Raw genomic sequence first — 27617 nt, 5'->3', positions numbered from 1 at the left:
CTAGGCCATTGTAAGCAGGGTTGTCTGTGTGTTAAATGTTGGTGAATAAACACCCAGTGGGTCTGCACCGTTTCTCTGCCTCAGGACTCCTGCTTAATCCAGCCACTAAGGGCCATTCTAACAGTCATGAAAGTCAAAATGAAGCTCAGACTGAATCATGCAGCTACAGTTTGTTGAGCTGTGAGTTGATTTCTCATAGAAAGGACTGGCTCCATAAGCGTTTTCTATGTTGACAGGCAATATTAGGCAGCTGTACAACATCACCTGGAAATTTTCAGCATATAAGGTTTTGTCATAGTAATTAAGAAAAACAAAAGCGGAAAACATTCTTTTTTACTTGCATGTTTGGAATTCAAGCTCTGAGTTGCGAAAATGATCCGGAAGGCTCCCTGAGGTAGAAATGAAGTGTCAAATGTTTGCCTCAAAATCCAATATGGCTTCCACATATTTACAGTGTAGACATGACCGCAGGAATAAAAAGTGCATTTATATTTGCATCTGTATATGTTCTTTTCTTAGTTTTTTAGTCAGTCAACATCCAATAGTGCTGGGTGTATCTCTGTTGTATTGAACATGTTTCCACACTGAATAAACAACATACAGCTCATAATGGTTGATGTCTGCCCTGAGCAAAACTTTCGGCCGTTCCCACTGGTTCTCCTAGTTCCACCTGGATCTCAGCTAAGTTAGCTATGATGATATTTCCAAATCCAAGCTCTGACTTCACAGGTAAATGCAGCATGAAGCCACCAGCAGCTTGTTCCCAGTTCAGTGTTGTCAACTTTCCTGGGCGTTCACTTCTGAGTATTCCTGAAAGCAGCTGAAGTGCCAATACAGATACTAAAATCTAGTACTAAGAAGTCAACAAAGAGGCACACATGCCAGACAATCATATAGCTGTAGCTAGATATAAGCCATTCCTAGAGGAAAAGAGGCTGTAACGTTTAGGAAATTTTCGAAATTGAATTGCTGTTTTTTGTTTTTGTTTTGCATCATTAGTTTCAACAATGTTCAGCAGCGTAGCGAAAGCTGTCTGTTACTTGTCAGTCTATCCAGTTATTTCTGTGTAAAAAAAAAAAAAAGAGTTTGCCATTGTGCAGACTGGATGGTGCAATCCAGACTGTAATTTCCTCTAAAGGCTTCCCCACTTTCATCGAGTCTCATGAAACATTTGGTGATATTTGTTTTCGCATCACTGCCTTTCCCACCAAAATGAGTGCCGCCACACACTGACGCTCTCGCTCAAATTAGCCGCCTGCCAATGCCGAGACAAAACGAAGCACACACATACTGGGGTGACACACACTTTGGTTATAGCAGCTTTGTAGTCTGTTTTGCACTAATTACTGTTGGAGAAAATGCACAGTTGCTGGGTTCTGTGAGTTTTTCTTTCTCATGGGAGTTCTTCCTTTCATTTTCCTGCTTGTTACAGCTCCAGCTCATGTATACAGAACTCATCATTGCTCTGAGAGAGATTTCTATACATGTGGCTAAACATCAAGCTTGCCTGAAGACTGCAGCATGTCCTATTAATTAATGTATAGGAAGTGACAGTGTCTAAGTTACTGCCACACCGAGTCCATTACAAACAGCTTTTTACAGCCTAAATGAGCTCAGTTTATAGTGAGCACACACACTTCCTCCTTCTATCCTGTTGGCGTCAGCAGACGGATTTTATGTCATCCATCAGCCATGGATGAATTGTTACTGTCTGCTGAGACTTATGGTTGAGGGGGATGTGTTTGTAGCAACAAAAAATGCTGCGTCTGTACACACGGTGTAGGAGGTCCTCGAGGACATCTCCAAAAGCGCGCAGCATACTCTACTCGAACTGCAAGTGAGTTTTGAAGAGTCCTCCACACATTCTCCAGGGGTCCCGCTGTTCACTGTGTGATCCAGGTTCCTTTGACTACTTGGACCGTTAAGCCACAGCGGAGGGACAAGGAAGCTGCTTTGAGAGTACCTCAGTGTATGTGCAGGTAATTGTTCAAATAAAGACCTCCAGTTGCAAATTCTTCAAACTGAAACTATCTGACAGGGAATTTACTATACAGATTATTTTTTTTTTTGTAATTTGGTTTCTCAAGCTTTGAGATTTTGTTTGTCCCAGCTGTAGTCTACAGGCCAACACATGTCTCCTACAAAAGCATTCTTACATATTATTAATTTTTTCTTTACTGAATCAAAGCCACAAACTTCAGGTTGCTTTACTGGGATTTTATATGACAGTTCAGACACTTTTTCTCCAAAACCCATATGCCCATTTTGGTCCTCAATATGCAATTGTCCACAGCGCTGATGGTAATGTATAAGCTGTAGTCTTGCATTTCCCATAGAAAAAGGCATACACTTCGCTACTGATAACACGGAGAGAAGATGAATCTTTGTAGAGTTGCATTTTGAAGAATGGCCTTCAGTGAGACAAACGTTACTCCAGCTAAAACAGCTTGAGGTTTTCTAAGGAAGCAGCTCATAAATGAGGTGACCCCTCTCATCTTTTCTTTCATCTTCAAGCCCTCGGAACAAGAATTAATAGCATGTATTTTACATGCGACAACAACAGACAGCCAACTCATTTCATGTTCTCTGTATTCATTTAATGTGCCCTGCAGAACCCATCTGTGAATGATTCAGGATTCTAACAGTCAAGTTGTTTCTCTACAAGAAAAACCAACCTTGAACTCATATAATTCTATTCCTCCTCTGGAACCGATAAAGAATAACTTTTTAAAATAATTTAGTCTAGTTGCTGCCAGACTAAAATCGTGCTAACACTATTGAAAAAAAGCCACCATTCAGTGTCTCCTCCTTCATAAAGAATTTTCCTACTTTATAGAGCTAGTCTAACATATGGAAATTACTGTGTGAAACTCCTTTGTATATCTCTATTTGAATATCTTGAATACAGGGAGATAGTACAATTTGTTTTTACACATGCAGACTTTGATTCAAGGTCTTTTCTGCAATACAAACACCAAATTTATCTATTGTGTTTACTTGCCTTTCACTATCTTTACAGAATCTTGCAATAACACAGCTTTGACGTCGTTAGATAGATATCAACTGATCAGGAAAATAGATATTTAGCGAAGAGACACTTAACAGCATTTAAGATTAGAGCTGACTGTTACACTACGGGATTTTGGCCTTCAGGATCAACTCACTAAGTTAGACTGAGCTCAGTGTTCATGCGTGACAACACAATAACTTTAGTTCAGACAAACACTTGCTCTTTCAGCTAACATTTGACTAACGTTTAGTAATGTCTGAACTTCTTGATACCTACTCTGTAAAATAAAAAAAGGTTATTGCAAAGTAACAACATAGTGATATTTTTAGTGCTTGTAGTTAAGATTTAACGGGTTATGTAATATAACTTTGTTTCTAGATATTATTATAAACTTTTAAACCTGAGTCCACACGAGACCGTCACCACTGATGTCTCTTCAGTGTCTACAGTCAATAATCAACGTGTTCACGTCCCTTAAGCTTTTTCACTTTTGTCATGTTAAAATCATAAACTTCTGTATTTCTTTGGAAGTGTAACTGTATTTTGTATTATCAAAATAGGAAATGACAAAGTTAAAATATCACAAAAAAAACACTTTGTTCTTTGTGAAAATAAACATTTATAGTATAGGTTTGAAAATTGCTGTATTGATGTAATATTTTTTCCTTGCAGATATGGTGTAAACCCAGCAATATTTTTTATGACGCACCTAAAACTAGTGTGAAGCCAACAGAAACAGGAGAGATATGACCGGAGATGCTTACGGCTGTGTTTACACTGTCAAAATAAATAGAACGGGTTGAAAGTTTTCAACTCTGGTCATTTAATGTAATAGAAAATGCACTGCTTAAATACAACACGTCCTCCTATCTTTGCCACACAGCCATACCTCCTTTCCCACAATATAACAAAATGTGCAAAAATACATTTATTGTGCTTAAAAAAATGAAATATATACAAACAAAATTAGTGATGTGTTTAAAAGCAAAGTTAACTTTAAGACTAAAATAACAGAAAACAACAAACCAATGTGCATCCCCCTCATCGCCCGCCAGGCCGGCCTCTTAGCAGAGTGGCTCTGCTTTGTTTTATTTTTGATTTTTCGGCTTTATGGCTTCAGAGCCTTGAGAGTAAATCAGTAGGTTTAAACACAAAACTATACAAACAGAAGTTTAAAATGGGTTTTCTTTGAAAAGTTTTTTGGAAAGCAAAAAAGGCACAAAAAAAATCAAATAAAAGGATTAAGTTAATTAAATGAACTTAATCTTACCAATCAAAAGTTTAAAACATCAATCACTCTCATGAATGTGTTGAAATATAAGAAAAGCTGCTCACTGAGGCAAAACCTCAGCGAACATCAATTAATACGTCTCTGCGGCGCTCATTATTGATGATCACCTCCCTTTCTTTGAGCTTTTCTCCAGCACCCAGTCAACAACCTACAAAAGGAGACAACAAATAAGTCAGCGGGACCGGAATTGTAAAAAGAAAACCAAACCGGTGGATGATGGCATTACCTGTTTAACGTTACTGCTGGCTGCTTTCTTCATTTCATCATGCAGACCACGAGATGTCTTCAGATCCTGTGAAGATACGAAAGTACAAACGTATTAAAAGAGGAAACATTTATTGAAAGTAATATTATTCAAATTCAGTCTAAGCCTAAAGTAAAGGCCAGCAATCCCAAAACAACACAGCTTGATGATGAACATTGTTTTAAATTTCTATGAATGTAATTATAGACATTAGCAGTCACATAATTTTTTTCATTTTCAAAATTTAAACCCCTAAAATATCAGCTTTAGCCATCATAGACTGATATTTTCAGAAAAATGTGTTTTTGTTACACCTGGCTCCTTTTAAAAACAGCCAAATAAATGTTAGATAACACATTTATTCCAATTTTTCTTTTTTTTATGAATGCTATATTCTAACTTCAGTTCTCACCATACCAACTTTGTTACCCATGAAAAGTCACTTTTAGTGTTAAAAGTCTGATGATGTGGAAAAAGCCCCCAAACATTTCATTTCTTCTGTAACATACATGCAAATCACAATTTTTGAGTGTGCAATCCGGCCCTGGGAGTTTTTTCTTTTGCACAAATGCACTGGTAAGAACCTGGGAGGTCCTTGAATTTCCAAAAAACATTTATTCCCATATGTTTTGATTGTTTTCAACATTGTATTACTTTTACAAGAAGGTCATAAGAAACTGCAAGCAAAAATACAGAGAAAAAATGATTTAATTAAAAAAAAAGTCTGAAACTAGAATTGAAATTACAGTGCCAGACAAAATAAAAAGTGTTAAATAAAAGGTAAACAATGGCACGGTGAGGGCATTAATGAGACAAACCTTGAGATAGAACTTGGAGATATCAAACAGTCTTTTGCTGCAGGCCTCGAAGCATTCATGCTCGACAGCGATCCCATGGTGTTTGAGCGTTTTAGCTACAATCTCCTGCAGCATCTGAGAAGGAACACACACTTTTGTATTAGTACATCTGTAGGAACATAAAAAGTAGTTCTGTTTATTCCCCAACCACCTAATGCAAACTCAGTTCACAGAGACTAATTTTAGCATAGTTTTCCCTTTAAAAACAGTGAATGTCAAAGTGTCTTTACTTTGGGGGGCTGAAAGGGGGGTAACGTTCTTACATAAATACTCGCCTTTTACATTCACAGAGAGAACTTGCAGGTACAAACATGGAAATATTTCACTGGCGGTCCTGACAGGGAAAAAACACATTCCTGAAATAAATGGATCCGCCTTTAATCTTGTCACAGCAACGGTTCTGAGGAAGCGCCATAAATTATTGTGAGAAATCATCAGTGCTTTTCAGTCTCTGGAGGAGTGGAAAGGCAGCGTTTAATCTCTGTCCTGAATAAAGAGAGCGATCATTGTTTCTGAATAGAGCCAACTGTTCTCCTCTTCACTCGGGTTCGGACGATAAGCGTGTTTGCATAGTAATCGGAAATCAAAATGAGTGAAGGTCGGGAGGCGGAGGGTGCGCCGAATGTTGGACCTGTGACTCCATGCCGAGTCCTGCGTGGATTTCTGAGTGTGAATCCCATGGATGAGGGACAAAACTCTGTGTGTGGCTGCGGAGGCAGGGAGTAGGTGATAGTAAAGTTTAAAAAAAAAAAAAAGTGAATAAGCCGTAGCATTACAGTGCAACCCACACAGTCAAAGTGAATCGTGCAGAATATAAAATATTTATTTTTGCTGGAGCCGTTGCACGGCTCTCATCTGTAGCAGACAGACAGACGGTGGGTTTGATTGTGTGTCCATCTGCCACTAGAACTGGTGGTTGGGTGGGGGTGGAATATTCAGTTGTTTGCGGAGTTTTGTAAAAAATAAAAATGAATTGTGTAAATACTGTGGAGATTTTATGGGAAGAGCAAATCTTAACGTTGAAAGATCCAAGATTAAAAAAACAAGAACTCTAAGTTACCAAACTGCAGGCTCAGCTTCTGCATGGCAGCAAGTGTCAGCTGTTTAAAAGTTCAAAAAGGAACAGTACGCATTATTTATGTCATCTTATATAGTTCAATAATTTAAAAGATTCCCATTGTGTGAATAAATATATAAATGTGAGCAGTATTTAGAAGAATGTATAAAAGCCGATCTTTCATAGTAAGCATCTGTTGTTCTGACAACAATGAGAGAAAAATGAAAAGCAGTAAGAGAGTTTTAATGAGCATCAATCCAGCTCAAAAGTTGTACAAAAACACCGTTTTTTTTTCTTTTACTTTTGAGATGTTTTTCTCACAAAAGACATTTTTCAGTATATAGATTTTTTTTCTATAAAATGGCATATTGGCATTGTATTTTTCTTTTTGTTAAAAAAGACTATGTTTGGTTTGAGAGAAAAAAAGTGTGTCTCTGTTTCAGGGTGATCAATAATTTCCCCCGCTACTTTGGCAGAAAACACCTGTGAAAGTAAAGATATCGCTCTGTGCTGTTTGTCCTTTTTCTACAGATTATCTATATTTATCAAAGGCATAATTGGCACATTAAAAATATATGTAACCTTTTCTTTCTACAGGGTTCAATAGTTAAACTACGTTCAACAATTTCTAAAAAAAAAAAGAAAAGGGTGAAAAGGTAGAAATTTACTGAGGATTTATTTTAATCTACACATAGCCAAATACACATTGATGCATACACTCCTATAAATGACCTTTAGAAGGATGAAGAGAAATTTCAAGCTTTTTATAGTCTGGCATAATTGAATTTCTGAAGCTCATATGAAATAGTTAGTCTCCTTGGACTGCCTGGGCTTTTAAACACAAGAACAACCATGTTTCAATCACACAAATAGTCACACAAATTAAAAGAAACTAATTAGGATGTTTAAGAATAATCCAGGAACCAGCAAGGCTCAAGTCCGATAAATGGAAAATACTGGAACACTGGTGTCCTTCTGCACAGTGAAAAAGGTTTTAAATCTGCATGGAGTGAGAACCAGCCCTGTAAGAAGTGTGCATGGAGTATTAAAGGTCAAACTTTCAAAGTTAAGAAAATTGTACCAACTGTCAAACATAGTTGTGGGAGCATCATGCTGTGGGGGTGCTTTGTTGCTACTTGTACATTAAACAATGTAGAATAAAGGGAAGCACAACTTCACCCGAGAAGCTAATAAATTAACTTTGACACAGTTGGATAAAGATCCTGATTGAAATCATAAGTGATTTTGTAAAGTATAAAAGTCTATTGACGACAAAAAGAAAATCAGTATAACTTCCAAATTAAGGATTAAGACAAATGTTGGTAAAGGAACTCTGTCATGTTGCACAAAAGTAAACTAACAAGCATAACGAGGCATGAATCACTCACCCTGTTGTGTTTCTGGGAGCGAGACTCTTTGGAAGGTTTGTCCTCGTCTTGTCCCTGATTGACCTTCTGCTGTTGGGGTTTCGGTCTTTCTGGACATGGCAGAGTTGCTAAACCTGCAGAGTTAGAATGGAAGCGTTAATGTGAAGGCATAAAAGCTATTTCCACTCTGAAACAACAAAACAAATTCAAAAGAAGAGTCGTGACATAGCGGCGTCCCTCGTTTCTTTCAATTCTTTCCTGCTCCAAATGTTCTTGTCCTACCTGACGACCGTCTTGTTGCTGAGGAGAGGCTCGTACAGGAAGAGGCGGACTGGGATCTGTTTGCTTGTTGCCGTAGAGACCTGATGGCGGGATGTGTGCCGCTGCTGCCGCTGCTCTGCGAACACAGCGAGTCACTGCTCTCCGACTTCACCAGCCTTGATGAACACAGAGAGGAGCAAACCTTAAATTATGATGTACTTCCAGGATTCTCCTTAGTTTTACTAAATCCACTTCCTCACACAAGAGGAATATAAAACATGAAACCTTTTGCGAGGATAACCTGCAGCTATGTCAGTGTCCCAGGACCTGCGTTTCAGCTGTGCTACATCGTTGTTCTGCAGGGTCTCTCCATCGGGAACACTTCCTGGTTCTGACATAACAGCAGGTGAGGGGGCGGGGCTGAGGGCGAAGGGGAGAGCACAGGGCTCCTTAGAGCAGGTCGTCTGGGTCTCATAGCGAATCAGACGGGACTGGAGGCGCACAAAAGCCTGGTCTCGGTCCAGGGATCGCTGCTTATCCAGGCAGAATCTGCAAACAGAGACAGCTGGGTCTAAATCGGAGGCTCATCATATTTAATCCTTTAGAAGATGCTGTCGTGAAAGAGCAATGAGGGTTTTATAGAAACTGACTCTATGCCATGGTAATGAGCTGATGAGGCAATGCTGAAGGGCATCTTGCTGATTGTCCTGGGAGAGAGGTCTGGTGACAACTGGAACATGTTATTACTGTTGAGAAAGGAGACAGGGAGCAGCAGACATAAAGAGAGACACATGAGTAGGCAGAAAATCAAAAGACCTTCATAATTTTTTGATTAAACTCAATTTTCACAAATGATGATGATGATGATGATGCTCTGCCCACCAAAACTTGCTAAATACCCTGTGAGTAGTGTGGCAAACATTTGTATTCAATCCATTTTAATCCTGTACCACCAACTACCTTCAGCAGTCAAGCAGATGAACCTGTTGGCTGGAAAACGTTTTCTCTGCTACCCTTAGAATGGAATTATTATCGAAAGAAAATAATAACAATTTCTGTTTTTTTTCTTTGACTCCAGTCAAGTAAGGCTGGGCCATGAACTTATATCGAGCACCAGAATAAACACTAAGTATTTATTCAGTGGTAATTCTGTGAGAACAGTCTTTAAAAACACAAAATAAAGTTTCTCAAATGTAAAAAAAAAAATCAGTTTCCATATGAATATCTCAGACAGCTGCTGTTAAAGCCTCACTTTTGGTGCTCAACTTAGAGATGCTTTACACCAAGTCAGGGGAAAAAACCCATCAGAAACAGAACCCCTAGAACCTACCCTCTGCTTATAGCCAGCGGTTGTAACTCCCCGGTGGGCAAGCCATCAGATGTGAAATGCTTCAGAAGTTCTTTAGCATCTAGTAAAGCAGATGAGCCCCTCTGGCTGTCTTTAGGGCCCAGGAGGCTTTCAGTGGAGCCGGGGCCCAGCAGACCAAGCCTAAGAGACATATAAATATAAGAATGATAAGTACCTTTATTCTAAGAATTAGAAGCCCACTCTGGGGGAAACCGACTGAGAAAACCTTGCTCACCTCTTCCTCTGCCGTTTTCTCTGCAGGTTTTCTATATTGTGGAGGACGGTTCTCTCAGGCCAATCAGATGGTTGTTGGGAGACAGTCTGTAACTCTGGAATAAAAATAATACAGTTTAGAGCTGGATTTAAAAACTAGACAAAACAAGTCTTAAGTTTAAGGTCAACTTCCAACCCAAGCTTCAATTGTTCGCAGCCTTTAAAAGCTTTTCCTTTGATCTGCCTTGTTTAAAACGTCTCCACACTTGTCTGCTGAGTTCCTCAGTCTTCATGATGCTATTTGTTCACTAATGTTCTCTAATAAATCTCTGAGGCCTTTCCAGAACAACTGAATTTACAGAGAGCAGATGATTTCTGAAGACAATAATAAGGTCGAAATATAAATGGACAACACACACGATTCAGATATCCTGGGAAATCGTATATAACTTTCTTTTAGCTTTACAATAATTGGTTATTTTGATTCCATCTATCATATATAACCTCAATAAAACGCTTGCTGTTCCACTATGATAAATTGTATGTCGTGGCTCTGTGCTTGGCTTCATTTTAACCTCCATAAACCACAACCTCAGGTAAGTCATTCTGCTCTCACCCCAAACGTTCGAGCGTACAGAAGCACATGACTAGAGAGAGGAGAAGCAGGGAATATCTATCATTTTTTAGATGCAGATGGAAAAAAAATTCACAGCTTCTTACAAGGAACAAAAGTCCTGCTGTCATAAAGAATCAGCAAAACATTATACAGGTGGCATTATATATTAGAGGTGAAGAGAAACCCACAGATCATGAAAGCAGTTTCAGAGAGCAAAAACTGGTGCATGACAAACAGACGGAGCTACAGTGCCGTAAGCTGCATAATGTAAGCAACAAGAGCTGCGTGATGGATTACAAGAGTTATCTGAACTTTCCCCTGATACATGTCAACACACAGAGCTTTTGGCAGGATGGGAGTCTGAAGGAATGAACACGAGCTAAATATTACCAACTCTGCACATTTTCTTGTGTTTGGACAAGAAGACCGTAGGTAACAGTAAACAGGACAGGCAGTCAACGCTGCTGACAAACTGCTGGAATGAACATCGCATGCACAGCAATAGCCTGAGGGAGAAAAGTGTTTTCTGCGTGAAGAGATGACGCTTTGCCCTAAAAGTTTATCAACCCACACCTCCTTTGAATGGAGGGTGAAAAGAGATTTACAGGTAAATAAACAAAGTTGCCCTTTATACTGCTTGTCTCCACATGCTGTCAGCAGCCCATCAAAGCTGTTACTGATTTTTTTTTTTGCAAGTGCTTCTTTTGTGTAATGTTCAGGAGCACTTTATTTATGTGAGTGGTGCAGAATACAGAATATACAAGACAGACAATAATGCACACTTTCTGAGAAATGACTGGATAAATCAAGTAATTGCTCAGCTGCGACAGTTTCTCTTAATGTTTTTACACATGCTGAGCGAAAGCCTCAACCTCCAAGCAAAGACGATTAAACTATGAAAATAATGACGGACAGTAAAGTGAAAACTCATTTCCAACTGATATTAAAGCATTTATGACATGAAAGCTGCTTGACATCTGAGTCTACAAGCCCTAAAGCTAGAACTGCTGCTACCTTCACCACACACATTTAGCTTTAATTCCTTTCAATACGGTTCATTTGCAAATCATAAGCTACTGCTTTCTGAAATGGTCACCCAATGAAGTTACACGTTGTGAAGACTGATGTGCTAAACAATGACCAGCCATAAGTAATACATCTTTTTTAGCAAGCAGTGGGTTTCTGTTTTCTAGTGGAAAACAATGGACTGAAGAAACTGAATTCTAAAGACGGCGATGAATCTTATTCAGAGAAGAATAGCTTTTATTGAATGTTATTATAAAGCATTTTCTTTGTTAAACTGGGAAAACCGTTGAAGGCAATCAGACAAAGTGAAAAACAGCATTTAAACACAGCGGGATAAAAAAAAAGAGAAAAAAAATGTGCAGGTTTGAATTCTGTGTCAAAGCAAAATGTTGAGCTGCCTTGTTTGTGGGATTTTCTTGGTTCATACCTGTACGTTCTGCAGGCTGCTCATTTGTCAGACATTTTTCAGCGATTGGAAGAATGGAGTCAAACATCTTGAGGTACTGCTCCCTGGCAAGATTCAATAAGGCCTTCAAGTCATTGACGGGCACCGAACACGAAGCTGAAGTTTCTTCTTTCTGCCCTGGTTATAAATAAACAGAGGCAGGATTTTGTTTTGGCAACATCTTAGATTTGTGTGGAATTCACTCCAAAACTTGGACCTGTGTGATTTCCACTTTGGTGGAACACAATCGAGCCTTTTCCAAAGCCAGTATGCCTTTCATAAATTGGTACGAAAATCCTTTAGAAAAAATATGTAACACTTTTATCTGGAAGAAATTAGCTAGTCACTGAAATGAATCAATGATATTTCTTTGGTGGCTAGTTTTCAGGGGACACCTGAAGTTGGTTCCTACCAATTTCTGGCTAGTGAAGACATCAAAGCTGAGAGCTAATGCTAACAGTCACAGTGTTTGGTGTGAACATAGTTGGATATTGGACGAAGAAGGTAAAGTTAGCCATTTTCAGTAGCAGTGAACTGTTTAAAAATGAAATCATGTAGAGTAAAAATGCATTCAGGCTCTTTCAAAAAATGAGAATTCAGATAATAGAAAGATTGAATGTGCTATAGAATAGTTGATCTGTTTTATCCTTTCAAACTATCTCCACTGGTACAAGCTAAATCAGGAAATATTGGTAGACGTGTGGAAATCTGAAAAAACGGTCAGGATCTACCTTCTCTGGTAATGCTAATTATGATCACAGCTAATATAACATTCTAAGAATGGTTTATAATATCCATAAAGTAATAATATGGGGATGCACAAATAAACTGGCCCTGATTTCCAAAATGTTTAGCGATCGGCCGATACTTACTTATGAAAACGATCTTAACTACATCCGCAAAGGTCTGAAAATCTGCAATCTCCCCATTGTTGCTAATTTAGTGACTTTGGAATTGCATTTAAAACAATGTATCAACTAAAACTGGAATCAGTAGCTCAGGCTTTTTAAAGTCATTGGCCAGAAAACTGCAATAGGTGCACTCCTAATATAATCTCCCTCTTTGTTGTAACATAAAAGTAAAACCTTCTCTCACACAGTGTGACGTTGCCTCTGTTTCTAGCAGGCTAGAAAAATCATTTCAATCCTATGGATAATAGTTTTGTCGAAGAAAACAAAGTTAATCACCTGGTATAAGCTTACTAAAACTTAAAAAGAAAAAAAAACTGACCAATCCAACAACATTAAAAAGGAAGGTCGCTTAAAAAGGTAAGGATTGAACTGCATTTTAATCAAAAAATTTTTTTGGTTCTATTAAGTTGCACAACCCAAAATGTAGGCTTTTCTGTGATTTTTGAAGTTTCGTGGTTAACAGAGAGCTGGTGAAACATAAAGACAATGATAAATGAAGCTCTTGAAACACACAAGCCTCAGCTTGTACAGTGACCACACACGTTGCAGAGACAAGTCGAAGAGCACAAAAGGGCCCATCAATCATTGGGAGCACACTTAACTCACACACTTCATAATAATCAGAAGAACTTCCAAGGAAACTGCTGAACTTCTGCATCTGGCCCACGTGCTATTTTACTATTTGATGCCATGTCTAAAGAAATAAAAGTCTAGTAATCTGTCAGAAAGTTACACTCTGCTCATGGCTTTTTAAAAATGTTATACAATAGTTTTATACAAATATCACCCAACAAACACAATCTCTTGTAATTGAAACTGCATAAAACAAATTTTCAGTTTTTCCTTCTTAATTTATCATGTTCCGTTTCACTTACTAAGATATTCTTTGAGAACCAGAGCCTGAACCTGGGCCACCTTTCTTTCCCTCCTTAGTAGAGAATCTCCTTGGAGACACAACAAAGGATGGAGGAAGTTGCCGTCGGCCTCTCCTGATCAAAGAGAGGAAATGAAAGAAAAAGGGATGAAATAATAGATGTAACTGTAGATTACTCTTTTCATTGTTAACATAATTAAAAAGGCGGATTATATTTTGTTAGATGTTGTCTGGATTTATGTCTTCAACAGTATGTAAAAGTGTATGTCATTTGTGTTGGATGACCTGATAGTGAAAAAACACAATCTTGTCAGATGAGTACATGTTTAAGGCCATACAGACAAGAATTAAGGCTAAATTAGGCATAACATTATGACCCCTGCTCAATAGTAACTTAAGGCTCTACCTGAAGGTGTGATATGCCGTCTGACAACAAGATTTTAGTGGCAGATCTTTCACGTTTCGAGGTGTGGCCTCCATGGATTGGTCCAAGATATGCATTTGATTGAATTTAAGTCTGGTGAATTTGGAGGTCAATATTACACTTCAAACTTGTGCTTGCACAGGTTCTACTTTCAGAATCAATGAGATGTTTGTGAATACAGCCCAAAAAATCATTGGCTGCCCTCTCCCCTCACTGGAGGACCTGCACAGCGACCGCTGTCTAAGAAAAGCACAACACATCACAAAGGACACTTCTCACCCCGGACATTCTCTGTTCACACCGCTGCCTTCGGGCAGAAGATACAGAGCAACCAGAACAAGAACCAACCGTCTCAGAGACAGTTTCTACCCGATAGCAATAACAAAACTAAATGCAATCAAAAACAACCATTAAGCATCATAAATGATGTATGTGAGAATGTGGCTGTTCTTACTTTTTTTTTGCCAGTTGATTGTTGATTCTTGCATTGTGTGTGAATTGTGAGACAGTTATTTTTTGTTTTTGGGCATGTGCACCGACTGATGGCACCCTTTGAATTTCGTTGTCCTTGTGACAATGACAATAAAGATTTATCTTATCTGTCTCATCTTATCTTATGTTTTAAAATAATTGAGCCCAGAAGCAATTAGACACTAAAAATAAAATTTTAATTTCTATGAAGCCTGTTCTTCATTCACATTCTGGCCATTTCAGTGCTTAGCCATTTTGCACTCCAGGTGGTTGGTTTATCTTTTATATTTGATTTTCAATGTGGGAACAAAGAGGCCAAATTTTACGCCGTTTGAGAACATTTTGTCAAATGGATCAAAAAATAAATCAATAGCAGATATTAACAGATGCCAGAAAAGCTGAACCTGTAAATGGTAAATCGGCCACAAGTCATTGCAAAACTGGAGCAGTAAGAAGTGACTTAAAAATCAGCTTTTCCAATAAAATACTTCTTTAATATAAAGGGCACCTTCTGTGGCTTCACTTTGCATTTTAAAGCTTTTTAACTACAAAAGACAGTGTATCCAAGGCTGCATAAAATGTTAGCAACAGCACCAACTCACTAGAGGAAACCTCACAGCAGGGCTGAAATCTCATGTAAAGCCAAAAAGAAAGACGAGAAACTTTCAGTCAAAGGACTTTCTTACATGTCCACTCCTCTAGATACTTATAACCAAACTCAGTCATCCATCTACAACAACTCCATTTCTCGTAAGCGTCACTCTTCTACTTCTCACTCCCACAAATTCTCTCTGAATAATTCTTATTTACCCCTTTTCCCTATTATACTGTCAAAATGACAAAAATAATAATAGCAAACTCAACTAACTTGTGCTTTGAGAGACAAGAGGAGGAGAAAGGAGACAGAAAAATGGGGACATGTGGGTTTAATAAAGTGAATTTGTGGAGTCCAACAGTATTAAAGTTCAGTTTACTGCAATATAGACAAGAGGGTGAGCCATGACAACCGTCAGCTTCTGCAACCATGGTGCTTCCATTTTAATAAAGGTTAGGAGTTTGGAACAACAACACATTAAACAAATGACTACCTGATATTCATTCCTCTGCAAACATTGATAAAATACTCATTATATATGAGGACAGTGCAACTCTTCAGCACGGGAGGTTGATAGCTCAATTTTAAATGTTTTTTTTAGAATCAGAAGATGCTGACAGTCAGGCTCAAAATGTAAAATTAATTTTATTCAACCAAGAAGTAGAGAGGCTGGCATCTATCAAAGAAGATTCGAAGTACCGGTAAGTGAAGAAAAAATATTTATCGGCTTTTCTCAATAATCAGTGGCAAAATCTTTATTTTTATTACAGCTATTAAACCCTTCTTCTAATTGCAGGTCTCAGCAAGTAGACTGGCAGCATATCTTTAGTGATGAGCCCCAAATCTTTGTGGCTGGAGCACATCTTTACCATAACCGTAATCTTTATTTACATTTAGTAATGCCAACTCTCTGAATCATGAAATATTTTTTAACAGGAAATACTAAAGGTTGCTAATTGCTCACTCAGTAAACATGTTAACTTTAATTTGAAAAAAAATTTAAATCCTGTTTCACTGCAGGGCTGTTTGACAGAGACTGGTCTCTCTCACACAAAATCATGATAATTATGATCCATCATGACAAAAAGACTCCTTAATGCTCCCGTATAGTTACAAAAAAAAGCAAAATTTCAAATAATAGAAAGAAATATATATTCTGAAGTATCAAAAAATTGAGACGGTAAAATAAGTTTAAAATTAGCTTGTAAAACTGGGGCATACTTGATTTGTTCACTTAATCCTCTGGAAGCCTATTAAGGGAAACCCTTAGATTTTAATGGTTTAAGCCATTAAAAAGCAAAACAATGACAAGATATATGTAATTAAAACACAGCAATAAAAAAAGAGAACAAGAACAACAGGTAGAGATCATAATGACACTTTAGACCAGCCAGATTAGTATTTAAAAATTCAAAGAGAGACAAAGGAGTCATTACATCAATTTATAGCTCTGTTGCAAGATATTTCATGCTTGGTGAATGATAAAAAAAACACAGCTTCTTCCTGCTCTGAACAACAGGGGGGGGGTTGTTCCTTTCGGGGGGTTTTGAGAATTATTTTTGCAATAAACCTTTCATTGTTAAGACAGCAAGGATTTTTAATCTGTAAAACAATAAAAAATTTCATTATTCAGCCACAAGATATGTGACTGGTGCATCTCAACTTAGTTTTTATACAGTAGAAGGGTGCTGAGTGAGAACATAAAGTGCTGCATTTAGAGAGTACAATTGTACAAGTGGTGGATGTGAATGGATGAAATCCAGACACGCGGGGAAGGTCTTAGTGGAATCAAGGATTAAAATGAAACACATGAACAGGAACCATTACCTCATTCAACGACTTGACCAACAAATCATCTGCTCAACTAATGAATTCAAATGATTTACAACCGTTCTGAAAGAAATAAGGTACATTTACAAAATATGTTATTAGACCTGTCTACACAGCCAATCTAACTCAATGGGACACAGTTTGTTCCCTTGGTATAAAGGCTCAGTCCATGAAAAAATAAATAAATACAAAGGTCAAGATTTCAGTAAATATTCTTGACACAAAAACACAGCAGTCTTATCATATAAAATACCTGATGAAAAAGGCTTCTCCCTTAGCAAGCTGGAGAGGGTTGCCATGGCAGCAGCTCCGTTAAGTTGACTGTGTGAATGCATCAACCTGACCCTGCAGGTGCCAGAGCCAACATCGTCCGCTCCCTGGACCAGCAGGAAGTAGACTGCTCTTTCACCTTTCACCTCAACATCGGGCACTGCAGAACAAAATCATATATAGAGAGTCAAAGTATAGAAAAAAACAAAAATGTTTCAGTTTTCTTCTTTGTTCGGTTTGTTTCACACAGCAATGCCTGCTTGGAGGAGCTCATTTTCAATTCTTGAATAGGTCATTTCAACTTTTGTACTCTTAATAATAAATCCATTATTTGAGGATCTAAGCACACAAAATACATCATCCTTGTTGTTCCATTTGCTGTATAAATGTAAATTTACTCAAGGTGAAGGTAATCATTTATTTCATGCCTTTCTCTGTTTTTCGATGCGCCTAGCATTTTTGTTTTATTTTCCATAATAATTCATTATATCACACTCAGAGGATTCATTTACTAACAAAGTACCTCAATAATTCAGTACAGGTGCAGTTGATTTCATAAGATGACAGGCCACATCTCAGGGGCTGCAAGTAATTTATTTCACAGCTTAAAAATGCAAAGTCATACCAAGAAAGGACTTTGGTGTGCGGGATAAACACTCTTTCCAGCGCTGGGAGCTTAGTTGACTGGCTGGAGGCTGGGTGATGGGTGTAATCATACAGGATAGGCTGAACAAAGCTCCAACCTGGGAGAAAGACCAAATAAACATGAGATCGCCCAAAACCTCAGTCCTTCAAATAGCATGAAAAACTTGTCTCCTCAATTTAATCCTGCTATTCACAAAAAGTTTGCGAAAGATTTGACTGGAATTAATTAAGCTACAAGGTTGGATATTAAAATATTTGAAAAGATCTTATGTATGTAAACAGCACAGACAGCGATCAGTACCTTTCCACGGAGAGCGCTCAGCTGGTCCAAGAGAAGCTTAGCTTTCACTGACTTCCCAGACAGGCCTCTTTTTATTTGTTGTAAAGGAACATTGCAAAATCCAGGCAACAGAAAAAAGACTTAACTGTGGTTTATTTTAATAAGAGGCATTTAATATGAATAGTATTTGACTTGTTCTTCAATAATCCTATTGTATTTTTTGAAATGAAACCATTCTAAAGCACAACATGGATGAAATTTTTTTTTCCTTCTTTTTTAATGCGTTTCTGTTCAGGCTTATTTTTTAAAAGACTACCACAATGTATTATAACTAATACACTGCACACAAATATAATAATTAAGTAATTATTATATTTGGCTCTGATTACTTTTATCTTTTTGCCTCATTAGGAAGGCATAGTATTTTTTTGTACTGATGTGTGAAATCTTATAATTAAGAAAGAGTGTGCTGAACTTTACCATAAATGCATATTGAAATTAAATGTTATAAATTTTTCTTTTATTCTTAAACACACAGATGCACATAGGCAGATGCATTAGGAAGGATACAACTCAAAGTGAGTGTTGGACATCAGAAAGGTGGGCAGTTCTGACAGATCAACCACCTGAACCAAGTCTAAAACTGGAGCATAATAATGGAAGACCTGCAGAACCAAAGCACATAGAGGATGAGTGACAGCACAATATGTTAAGAAAAATCTTCATACAAGAACGTTTTTTAAAAATAAAGTACACACATCTAAAAAGAGAAATAAAACCACAGCACATAGTAGGCAGAGCAGTGACCAGGTATGTGCATTCAATTCAGTTCAGTTCAACTTGCCAAGGCCTCGTACCTTCAGCTGTGCCTCAATCCACCCTGAGCCTCCAGAAGGAGGCGGGTCCACAGGACAAATCATCATGAGCTCAGTTATAGAAAAATGGAAGCAAAAATACTTCTTCCCCCAGTATAGCTAACAAACCTGTATGTGAGTGTTTGTGTGCAGGTTATTTTAAAAGTCATTTTCCCAGTGGTGCTGAGGTATGATTGTTGTCATCGCTCTTTTATTTTTTGTTTTTATGCCAAAACAATCTTTGCCATCTGTTTCTGTGTACAGGAGTCTGATGAGATCACAGACACATGCTTTCTGTTTTAATCCCTACGGAGAAGTAAATAAGCTGCACACACAACAAACACCTAGACACATCTAAACTTTGGAGCCGTTTTAAAAATTAGGACAGAGACACACAAACATGCTATCACAACAGGGAACCAATAAAATAAACATGCATGTACAAATTAATACTTACAAAATTTCCCTAAATAACACTCACATAGAAGTAATGTCTACTTATTGATTGTCTAATTAATAAAACAGAAAGATCACCTCTCTATGTCCATAAAAAGCCAAATATTACTTTGAGTTCTTTGGGGAAAGTCCTCTTTACTCTGTTTTATTGATACTTATTCATCTTTATTGTAAGCCCATTACTGCACTGTAATAGGCATAGTAATGCAATTGTTACAAAACACGTGATACAAAAGCAAACTGTACAAACAAAGCTCTTTATGAGTCCATATTGTCCACAGACAAACATTAGGAGCATAACAGTCATAAACTAGAGCAGTAATGGTTCTGCTTAATGAGTCTAACTGTGTCTGCAGAGACAACAAGTCTCTGCAGACACAGTTCATGTCTAAGATGGTGGCTGCTGCCGTGGCAAATTGAAACGTGGGTAAATGTTGAACTTTAATGAGAAGGAAAAATGTTTATGTATTTCTCTGTTTTGTAACAACTACAACAAACAACTGCATAGTAGTTTACAGCTTTTGATGTTAGTACTGGACATTGCACAGATCTGGCAAGGCAAGTCTGTAGATATTTGGTAATTGTTAGAATATTATGGCAAGTGCAGCACAATAATGTTTTTTTTTCATGAATAAATAATACTAGCTGGATTCAGCCTCAGTGTTTCAAACATGAGAAATCACCATAATCACTTAAATTAACATTTTAAATGCAAGAAAATTATTATTTACTCCCTGTTAATATTCAAAACAAAAATATAGGAGGAAAAATGTCAAAAGCAGAAAACCTGACAGAGTGAACAAAGGTGATGAAGAAAAATTTCCCTCTTCAGACCCCATGGACAACAGAACTGAATGTATATAATAAAAATGTAATTTTCTAGCTGAATGGTCATGAGGAAGAAAAGAGGTCAGCACTTTTTTTTTTTGTTTGATAAAATCGATTTGCTTCAATTGCCTGAATGTTACAAGTTCCGCTATGCAATTAAAGGCCAGCAAGAAAGTGACCATTTTGACCTCATCTCCTTGCAGCCATCAGAAACCATTAGGAGAGAAGAGTGCACAGTCTCCATTCTACTAAACACCTGGGAGGAACGACAAGGCCAAATGGGGTTCCTAAGAACAGACAGAACACGAATACAATCGCTCTGCTCCTCCATTTAACCAAAACCTTCCCCAGGCTTCAGATTAACACACAAGGACAGAAGCAACAAAAAAGACTACATGGTATTAAAATATATTCATGAAAACAAAGCTCAAAGTACGTTCAGGACTTAATGCATTTTTAATCTAAAGCAAAAACATCCAATCATCAGTGTTAAAAAGGTCAGGGATACAAAAATTTGGTTTTGAGAGACTTACCTCAGAGTTTACTTTGTGACCCATGGTGGGAGCCTGGAAGAGACCCGAGTCTGATATCCGATGCGCAAGAGAGCGCAGGGAAAAGCCATCAAAGCGAAGTTCTGATGCATACTGAGGTAAACACACACGGGAAGGAAGAGAATATTAAATCACTAACAAGCTCTCTTAGTAAGCACAGCGGCCGCTAGAAATTAATTGCTGTTCTACACAAACCACATAAACATATTGTTATTTATTGTTATTGACTTTCCCCTAAATTGTCTTTTTAGAAAGTGCTTGTTACACAGCATTTGCTGGAAAAAAGCCACGTTATGCAACTACCACATAGCAGTTTGTTACAGATACCAAGACCAGTTCATACAGAAATACGAGCTGCAGCACAAGGCACTGAAGCGGTGTTGTTCCTTTTGAAACAAGCTTTCTTTAGAGACTTCTTCTGTGTTCTCCTCTCTCCAACTGTGTACCTTTTAGCAAGTGGCAGCTGGAGCCCACTTACTTCTAAAGGCAGCAACTCAGAAAAGGTCACTTTAGTGAAGGAGAAGCAGGATGCTTGCCTCAGCAGACTCAGATGAGACAAAAAAAAAAGAAAAAATCCTCTCCTGCATGCAACGGAGTAACCAGCACCATGGGATATGGATGGATCAAATATAGCAATTTAAACCCTGACAAGTGAGCAGTACTGCTGATGTTACAATACTGTCCAAAATCCTGGTAATTATCAGCGATGTTAACTGACACTAGTTCATAAACATTTTTTTTTTCTTTTTACCCCTCCAGGGGGTCTTTTTGTGGGCTCTAGTGTCCCTTATATGATAGTAGGCTGACAGGAAACGGGGAAGGAGAGAGGGGAAGACATGCGGCAAATGTCGTCGGGTCCGGGAGTCGAACCCGCGACGGCCGCGTCGAGGACTCAAAGCCTCCAAATACGGGTCGCGCTAACCACTATGCCACCACGGCACGCCCTCATAAACATTTTTGAAAGACAATCAGAGTGGACACTAAAGACTCAAAAGGTGTCCATCCAGCCTCCAACGCACATATTTCATAATTTCTTAAGGTTTCGATAGTAAACAAGCCCTTTCCACAGAGACCTATTGCCAACAACAAGCTGGGGTAAAAGAACATCAGAGTATCAGGCGTTCCAGATCGCTCTCAGATGTTTATTTACCCAGGCCTTGACTTCTCAGAGTCTTTATGGCTGTAAATATTCCCTATTAACAGTAGAGTCAAATTGGGATCCTTGCCATTTTGTAGCTGAATTGCGTTTACGTCACCATGACTTAGTGGAGGATTCACTTGACATATTTTCCCATCAAACCCTAGTTCATGAAACTCAAGAGTCCTCAAGTGTGTTAAAAAAAATCCTTTAAAAAAACTGGATTGAGTAAACTTTTAAAAAAGTTCAGAGTTTCATTATACACAGTGCACATTTCTTTGTTTAAAATTTAACAAGTGAGGACCATTATTGAACTCCAAGGATCAAGAACACTGCCAAGCATTTCAGATCTGTGACTTATTATGTAACTATCACAAGGCTGTTGGAGGTGTTAAAAGAAACCTTGAGCTCTCTTCTCTCAGAAGATTGTGCTATGACCTTTAAAAACTAAAAAGTCCTCTTATAATAACAGAGTAATGCTTTTTTAGAAAAAAAGCTACATGACAGTAAATTTCTGAGAAATAGACAGATTAAAAAATACCAAAGAAACCAATGAAGTTTGGACAAAATACCACAGGAGAAAGGAACATTCCAGCATCTGTAACCTCATAGATCAGTGAGTTAATAAGGACACAGTCACAATGCCACTGTAGACTTTGTAATCATAAGAAAATTTAATTTTCACTTAATCTTCATTCACTTGAAAGCTACATTGTTTTTAATAGGGGTGCATTGATTTGTCGACACTAATTTCCTTACTTTTGGAAGATTGGTGATTGGCCGACTGTGAAGCCGCTCTTATCCCCTGATCTCATCTACCTCAACAAAGGCCTAACAAAAATTAACCATTGTCCCCTGCTGTCCTGTTAGAGAGGTTTGACTGATAGACCGGCCCACCAGGTCATGTCTGCAGTTAACAATAGTCACCCCACCTGTTGCCAACTTGGCAACTTTCTTGCTTTATTTAGCGACATTTCAGACAAAAAAATGAGTATTGGCCAAACTCAAAATTGGCAGGTCAAGCTTCTTTTTAAAAAAATGTTTAAAAATAAAATAAATTTTAATCGGCCAAACCTGCAATCAGCAAACCCCTAGTTTTTAAACATGTAGATTAGGGGTGTTATTGTAAACACGAAAAATGTTTTGATATACAAACATTTTCGTGTACAAGTGAACCTGGAGGGGACAGGTGGAATCCTCTTGACACAGAGTTTGGTTGCATGTCTGCTGTTGTAAAAACCTCACACAGCATTTGAGACTGGTTAAAATTTATACAGTAGATTTAAAAAAAAACAAAAAACAAAAGAGAAAAAAAACTTGAGCTACAAGACCTAAAGACACAGCTTGCAGACAAAAACAGCTCCTAAACATTTTGTGCCTCAATGAAGCAAAAATGTCCGTTCCCATAAGCTTTGTTTAGCGTGTTTCTCAGTGAGTAATTCTGCTAGGCTGCATTGGCCCGGGCCAGGCAGTCAGTGCTGCCAGGGTAGAGTTGGCAACACTAAGATATTTCCCATGACCTACCAATGACCTGCAGTGATTACTCCATTCATTCAACAGCAGTAAAAGACCCCTGCCCCCCCAAGGGAGAGACAAAAAAGTGTAAAGATTTACTCTCTAGGCTGGTCTGACTACATGAACAATTTCATATTAAAGGATAAATCAACAAAAATGGGAGCATAATTCAAGCCTATAAACTGGAATTTGTCTTATAGAGTACAGAGAGATGCTATTTCATTAAGACGGGACGTAACAAATAACCGTTTACAGTGCAAATTCCACACATTCCTTACAAATAACACATTTAAAATAAATTCAATCTCATTCAAATATTAGCAGAAATATCCATCCGCAACATGGATAGATAGTTGTGTTTTCAATTAAGTTAAAATTTATTTTAAAAACTGAAACTTTTAGGTGTGACAAAAGAGAAGAAACATTTTAAACATCTTAGTCATCAATCATAGTGTGGATTCTCTTCTCAGAACCAATGAAAAAAAAATAGTGTTTGAGTACAAATTTTTCCCTGAAACCACCCAACCAATCCTTCCAGTCTGTAATTAATTACTCAATTACTCATGACTTCCTGATGCCTGAACAGTTAAAACCACACTTACATTGAGCATAGTTTACAACTAAAGATGATATTTTCTAGTAAACCAAAACTAAGAAATCTTTGAGCTTGTATCCTTCAGGCTTATGAAAATAACTTAAGAATTTATTGTTTCTTGTTCTCTTTAGTGTGCATTTACGCACATGTTTTTCAAAAAGTCCATATATTCCTGTGTGTGAAAAACTACCAACATAAAATTGCTGAGATGTGCAAACATCATCCAAAAAAACCTCTTCCTCTTCTTTAATGAGACGTCCTTTTTGGGTACTACCACCAGAGGTCTGAATCACTACCACCCACTCTATTGTTTATCATAGTTATGTTGTTTTGGCCAAACAACAGTAAAGTTCCCTTAAATCCCAAAAACAAGAAAAATATAAAATACATTATTTACAAAGAGACATTTCCTTACTGTTTAATGTTACTAAGCGTATTCTTCTCTTAAAACTATGGGAGGAAAAGGTTTTGTTATGCTCTGTGTATGTTTTTGCATCCATTTTATTGCACTGTTGCGAATATATTTTTGGAAGACCTGTAAATGAAATGATTATGAAGTATTTGTAGTTAACGGTCATTAAAAGTTGAAAAGAGACAAAAAACTTTCTTTTGAGACAATTTAAAAATGAACCAGTAGGTCAGGTTTTCTCCTCAGTTCTGTTTCTCCTTTATATCATTAATTTCAATCATCTCTACATATTCCTCCCAAAAATACATGGTTGTTTTCTGACAAACTGAATAGAAAAATCTCAGTCCTCACCTTCTTTTCTCTGATAACCAGGTCTCCTCTCCACAGTTCCCTGTAGTCGATACAGTTGAACAGATGAGCAGGCTCCAGTAGTCTTGCACTCAGAGAGGATGCTACCTTTTCCCACCTGGAAGAAAGGAAGCAAAGCTTCCTCATTAAGTTGAGTTTTATATCTCAAAGCCTGATTCAAGTTCACCGATTCGAACAGGCATGGTTATTTTTTGAAGGTTTGAATTGGCATTTTGTCAACGAGCTCATATTTGTACATATACTGAACATACTTTTGATCAAACAATTTACTACGGTTGCTCATTTTTACTCATCTAACTCCCCCTAGTGGTGAATCGGAGACACAATTTATTTGCAAGAAACCAATTAGTAAATCAACATTTTCATAAACATAAATTTGCACATTCTGTACTAGTCTAATGTCTTTGTCACTTAGAATGAGTAATCTTATGTTTTGTGTAATTGCTGCCTTCTCACCCACTAATGTTCTGCGTGACAATATTGATCTTTGCACCCTGCCAGCTGGCCATGTGTTTCAGGGCTCCCAGCAGAGGCAGCAGGTCTTTAGCTGAAGGGGACGGCTCAGCTGAGGCCAGCAGCAGAACATCCAGTAAGGCTTTTCCTAAGAAAGAGTTAAATGACAGTCAAAAAGATGTGTCTCCTTTTCAAAAGGTAACTTTTATTACGAATATTATCAAGTAATATAACTGTAAAAAAAAAAAAAAACACAGACTGAAGCAGATCCCTGCCTCGAAAACCAAGGAAGCCTTTCTTAGTAGCATGAATCTTGGATCTTGTTCTTCGTATTTTTAATCATATCAATATCCATAGGTGTAGATCAGAGCATAGACAGACCAGTAAACTGAAAGCTTATATACATATCATTACATCCATATTGTAATGATAGAGAAACTCTAAACAATAGCGTGAAAAAAGAAAAATGAAAAACACAGGGAGGAGGGCCTTTGTGTTCTTATTTACCTGGCGGAGGCAGCTTATCTGTCAGCTGATGAAGTCCGTCTGCAGCCTCTTCTAACAGCCTGATTGACAAAGATAAATTACTTTACAAACGTACTGTGCTCTTTTATGTTTTTAGAAAAATACACAAAATTTACTTTAAGATCATTTTGTCTAGAGTAAGGGCTAGGGTTATGATATAATCATAGGTACAAGTCTAATACACAGATTTGTTTTATGAATTAGTTATAAATGTAAACTCAAGGAGAAGGTACAAGTACAGAAAACAAAATCAGCCCTCACTCTGCCAGAGGTGGCAGGTCATCTGCTGCCTCCTGGTTACTAAGAGAGGTCAGACATTCTTCGGGTGTAGTAAGGCTCTCCTCCTCAGAGTCTGTTCTCTGATGGTTTGTTCCCAACTCTTCCCAATCAGAGTTGCAAAACTATAAAATGGGTTAAAGAGATTTAAAGATGAAACTCATATTTGAAAGCCTGAGTCAATCATCTAAATCACAAAATAAACGTGTATTCACTTTGTGATTCATTCCCTAGTTAAACACCAGAATGGTAATTTGTAAGACAGAAAAATATCACCAAAATTGTTTTGAATGTTCTGATTTTCTCACTTGTGTCGCTCCTCGGCACACCTGTACAGCAAAGTACCACCTTGTAGTTGCTGGGCTGCCACTAAGGGAACAAGCTGAGGAAACAAAGAGAGATTGTGGTGTAAACACTGTACATGTATAAAGCAATCATAGTCACATTTATCAATTGTCTTACCTGGAAACTCAGAAATCCCTTTAGCTGACTCCTGAGCTGAAATCTCCAAGAGTCTTTTATAGATATTATTTAGTGCCTCCAGGCCTGGAAACAGTCACAACATGTTGTCAAGCTTCTTAAAACTAAAATACTGATTTACTTGACACAGTCCTGTTTAAACAACTTCCCTTATTAGCACAGACCAAACTATTAATTATAAAAATATTATGCAGTGTGTTGTAAACTTAGCTAAAGTAAAAACTAATTTCTGATATTTAGATGCAGGAAAACAATATTTCGCTAGACTTAAGAGACATTCTTTTGTTTTCTTCTTAATAAAATAGCTCAAGTTGAAGAGCACATTCCTTCCCATCACTGCTCTTCCTGTAATAGATGTGTCAAAAATAGCGGCTAGATAACTGACTTGTGAAAAACTGCTTTAACGTTGTCTTAAATAGCAGGATTTATTACTATTACGAATCTCACACATCCACAATACACGTCTTAATTTACACTACTGTGTCTTAAAACTACTGCCCAATAATAAAACACTGGACAAAACATGACAGTAAGTGGGAATCCAACCACAGATTTTATAGCGTCACAGTGTTAATGAAAACCTACAGACGAGCATTTATGAAATGCATGAACTCATCAAAACAGTAGACAGCTGGTTAGCTAAATAAGATTCAACAGCTCTGAGTTTATAGATGCATATAGTCTGTTAGTAACTAAAACTTACATTTATGATCGCCAGTCAAGTGGTCATCATCTTGGCAAAAGGATAAAACCAAAACGTAGCGGTCCATGTCTAAGTTTAAAACTGTAGGTTCTTTGCTGTGTTAGCAAACTTTCCCGCAATGTCAAATTTCCCACCAGTTCTTCTTCTTCTGTTAGAAATGACGTCAAAATAGCAAATTATCCTCCTGCGCCCTCTATCGGGCCGAATTTGAGCTACACTGTGTGTTAGTGAAGGTCGGGGGAATGGTTCAAAACTCTTCATTTTATGCATACAAACTATTCATGATAGTGAATGAATATTAATGTGTGTGAAATACACATTTAATTCTATTAAAGTTTTATTACAAACTGCAGTATACCTTTTCTAACCTGTTATACAATGTATAATTTTATTTTTCTCCATTAAATAAAAAGATTTGCATTTCAACCAA

The 27617-nt window shown here is 37.6% G+C and overlaps 1 protein-coding gene across 1 annotated transcript; it reads right to left on the bottom strand.

The window, feature by feature from the left end:
* Window positions 1-3809: 3809 nt before the first annotated feature.
* mtbp (MDM2 binding protein) lies at window positions 3810-27317 on the bottom strand. Its single transcript, XM_023330480.1, has 23 exons — window positions 27188-27317; window positions 26467-26550; window positions 26313-26386; window positions 25990-26129; window positions 25711-25769; window positions 25207-25351; window positions 24733-24847; window positions 20707-20817; window positions 18606-18700; window positions 18057-18123; window positions 17736-17853; window positions 17094-17270; window positions 13522-13635; window positions 11718-11873; window positions 9671-9764; window positions 9418-9576; window positions 8738-8833; window positions 8373-8636; window positions 8109-8263; window positions 7848-7960; window positions 5364-5477; window positions 4528-4593; window positions 3810-4449 (listed from the first exon to the last, which is right to left on the bottom strand). Exons 1-23 carry the CDS (start codon window positions 27252-27254, stop codon window positions 4405-4407), a joined length of 2628 nt encoding a protein of 875 aa, XP_023186248.1. The 5' UTR covers window positions 27255-27317; the 3' UTR covers window positions 3810-4404.
* Between the last annotated feature and the right edge of the window lie 300 nt (window positions 27318-27617).

This window comes from Xiphophorus maculatus, chromosome 3 (assembly GCF_002775205.1).
Source record: "Xiphophorus maculatus strain JP 163 A chromosome 3, X_maculatus-5.0-male, whole genome shotgun sequence".
NCBI lineage: Eukaryota > Metazoa > Chordata > Actinopteri > Cyprinodontiformes > Poeciliidae > Xiphophorus > Xiphophorus maculatus.
The sequence above is the reverse complement of the archived record's forward strand: the minus strand, read 5'-3'. Positions and strand labels throughout refer to the sequence as shown.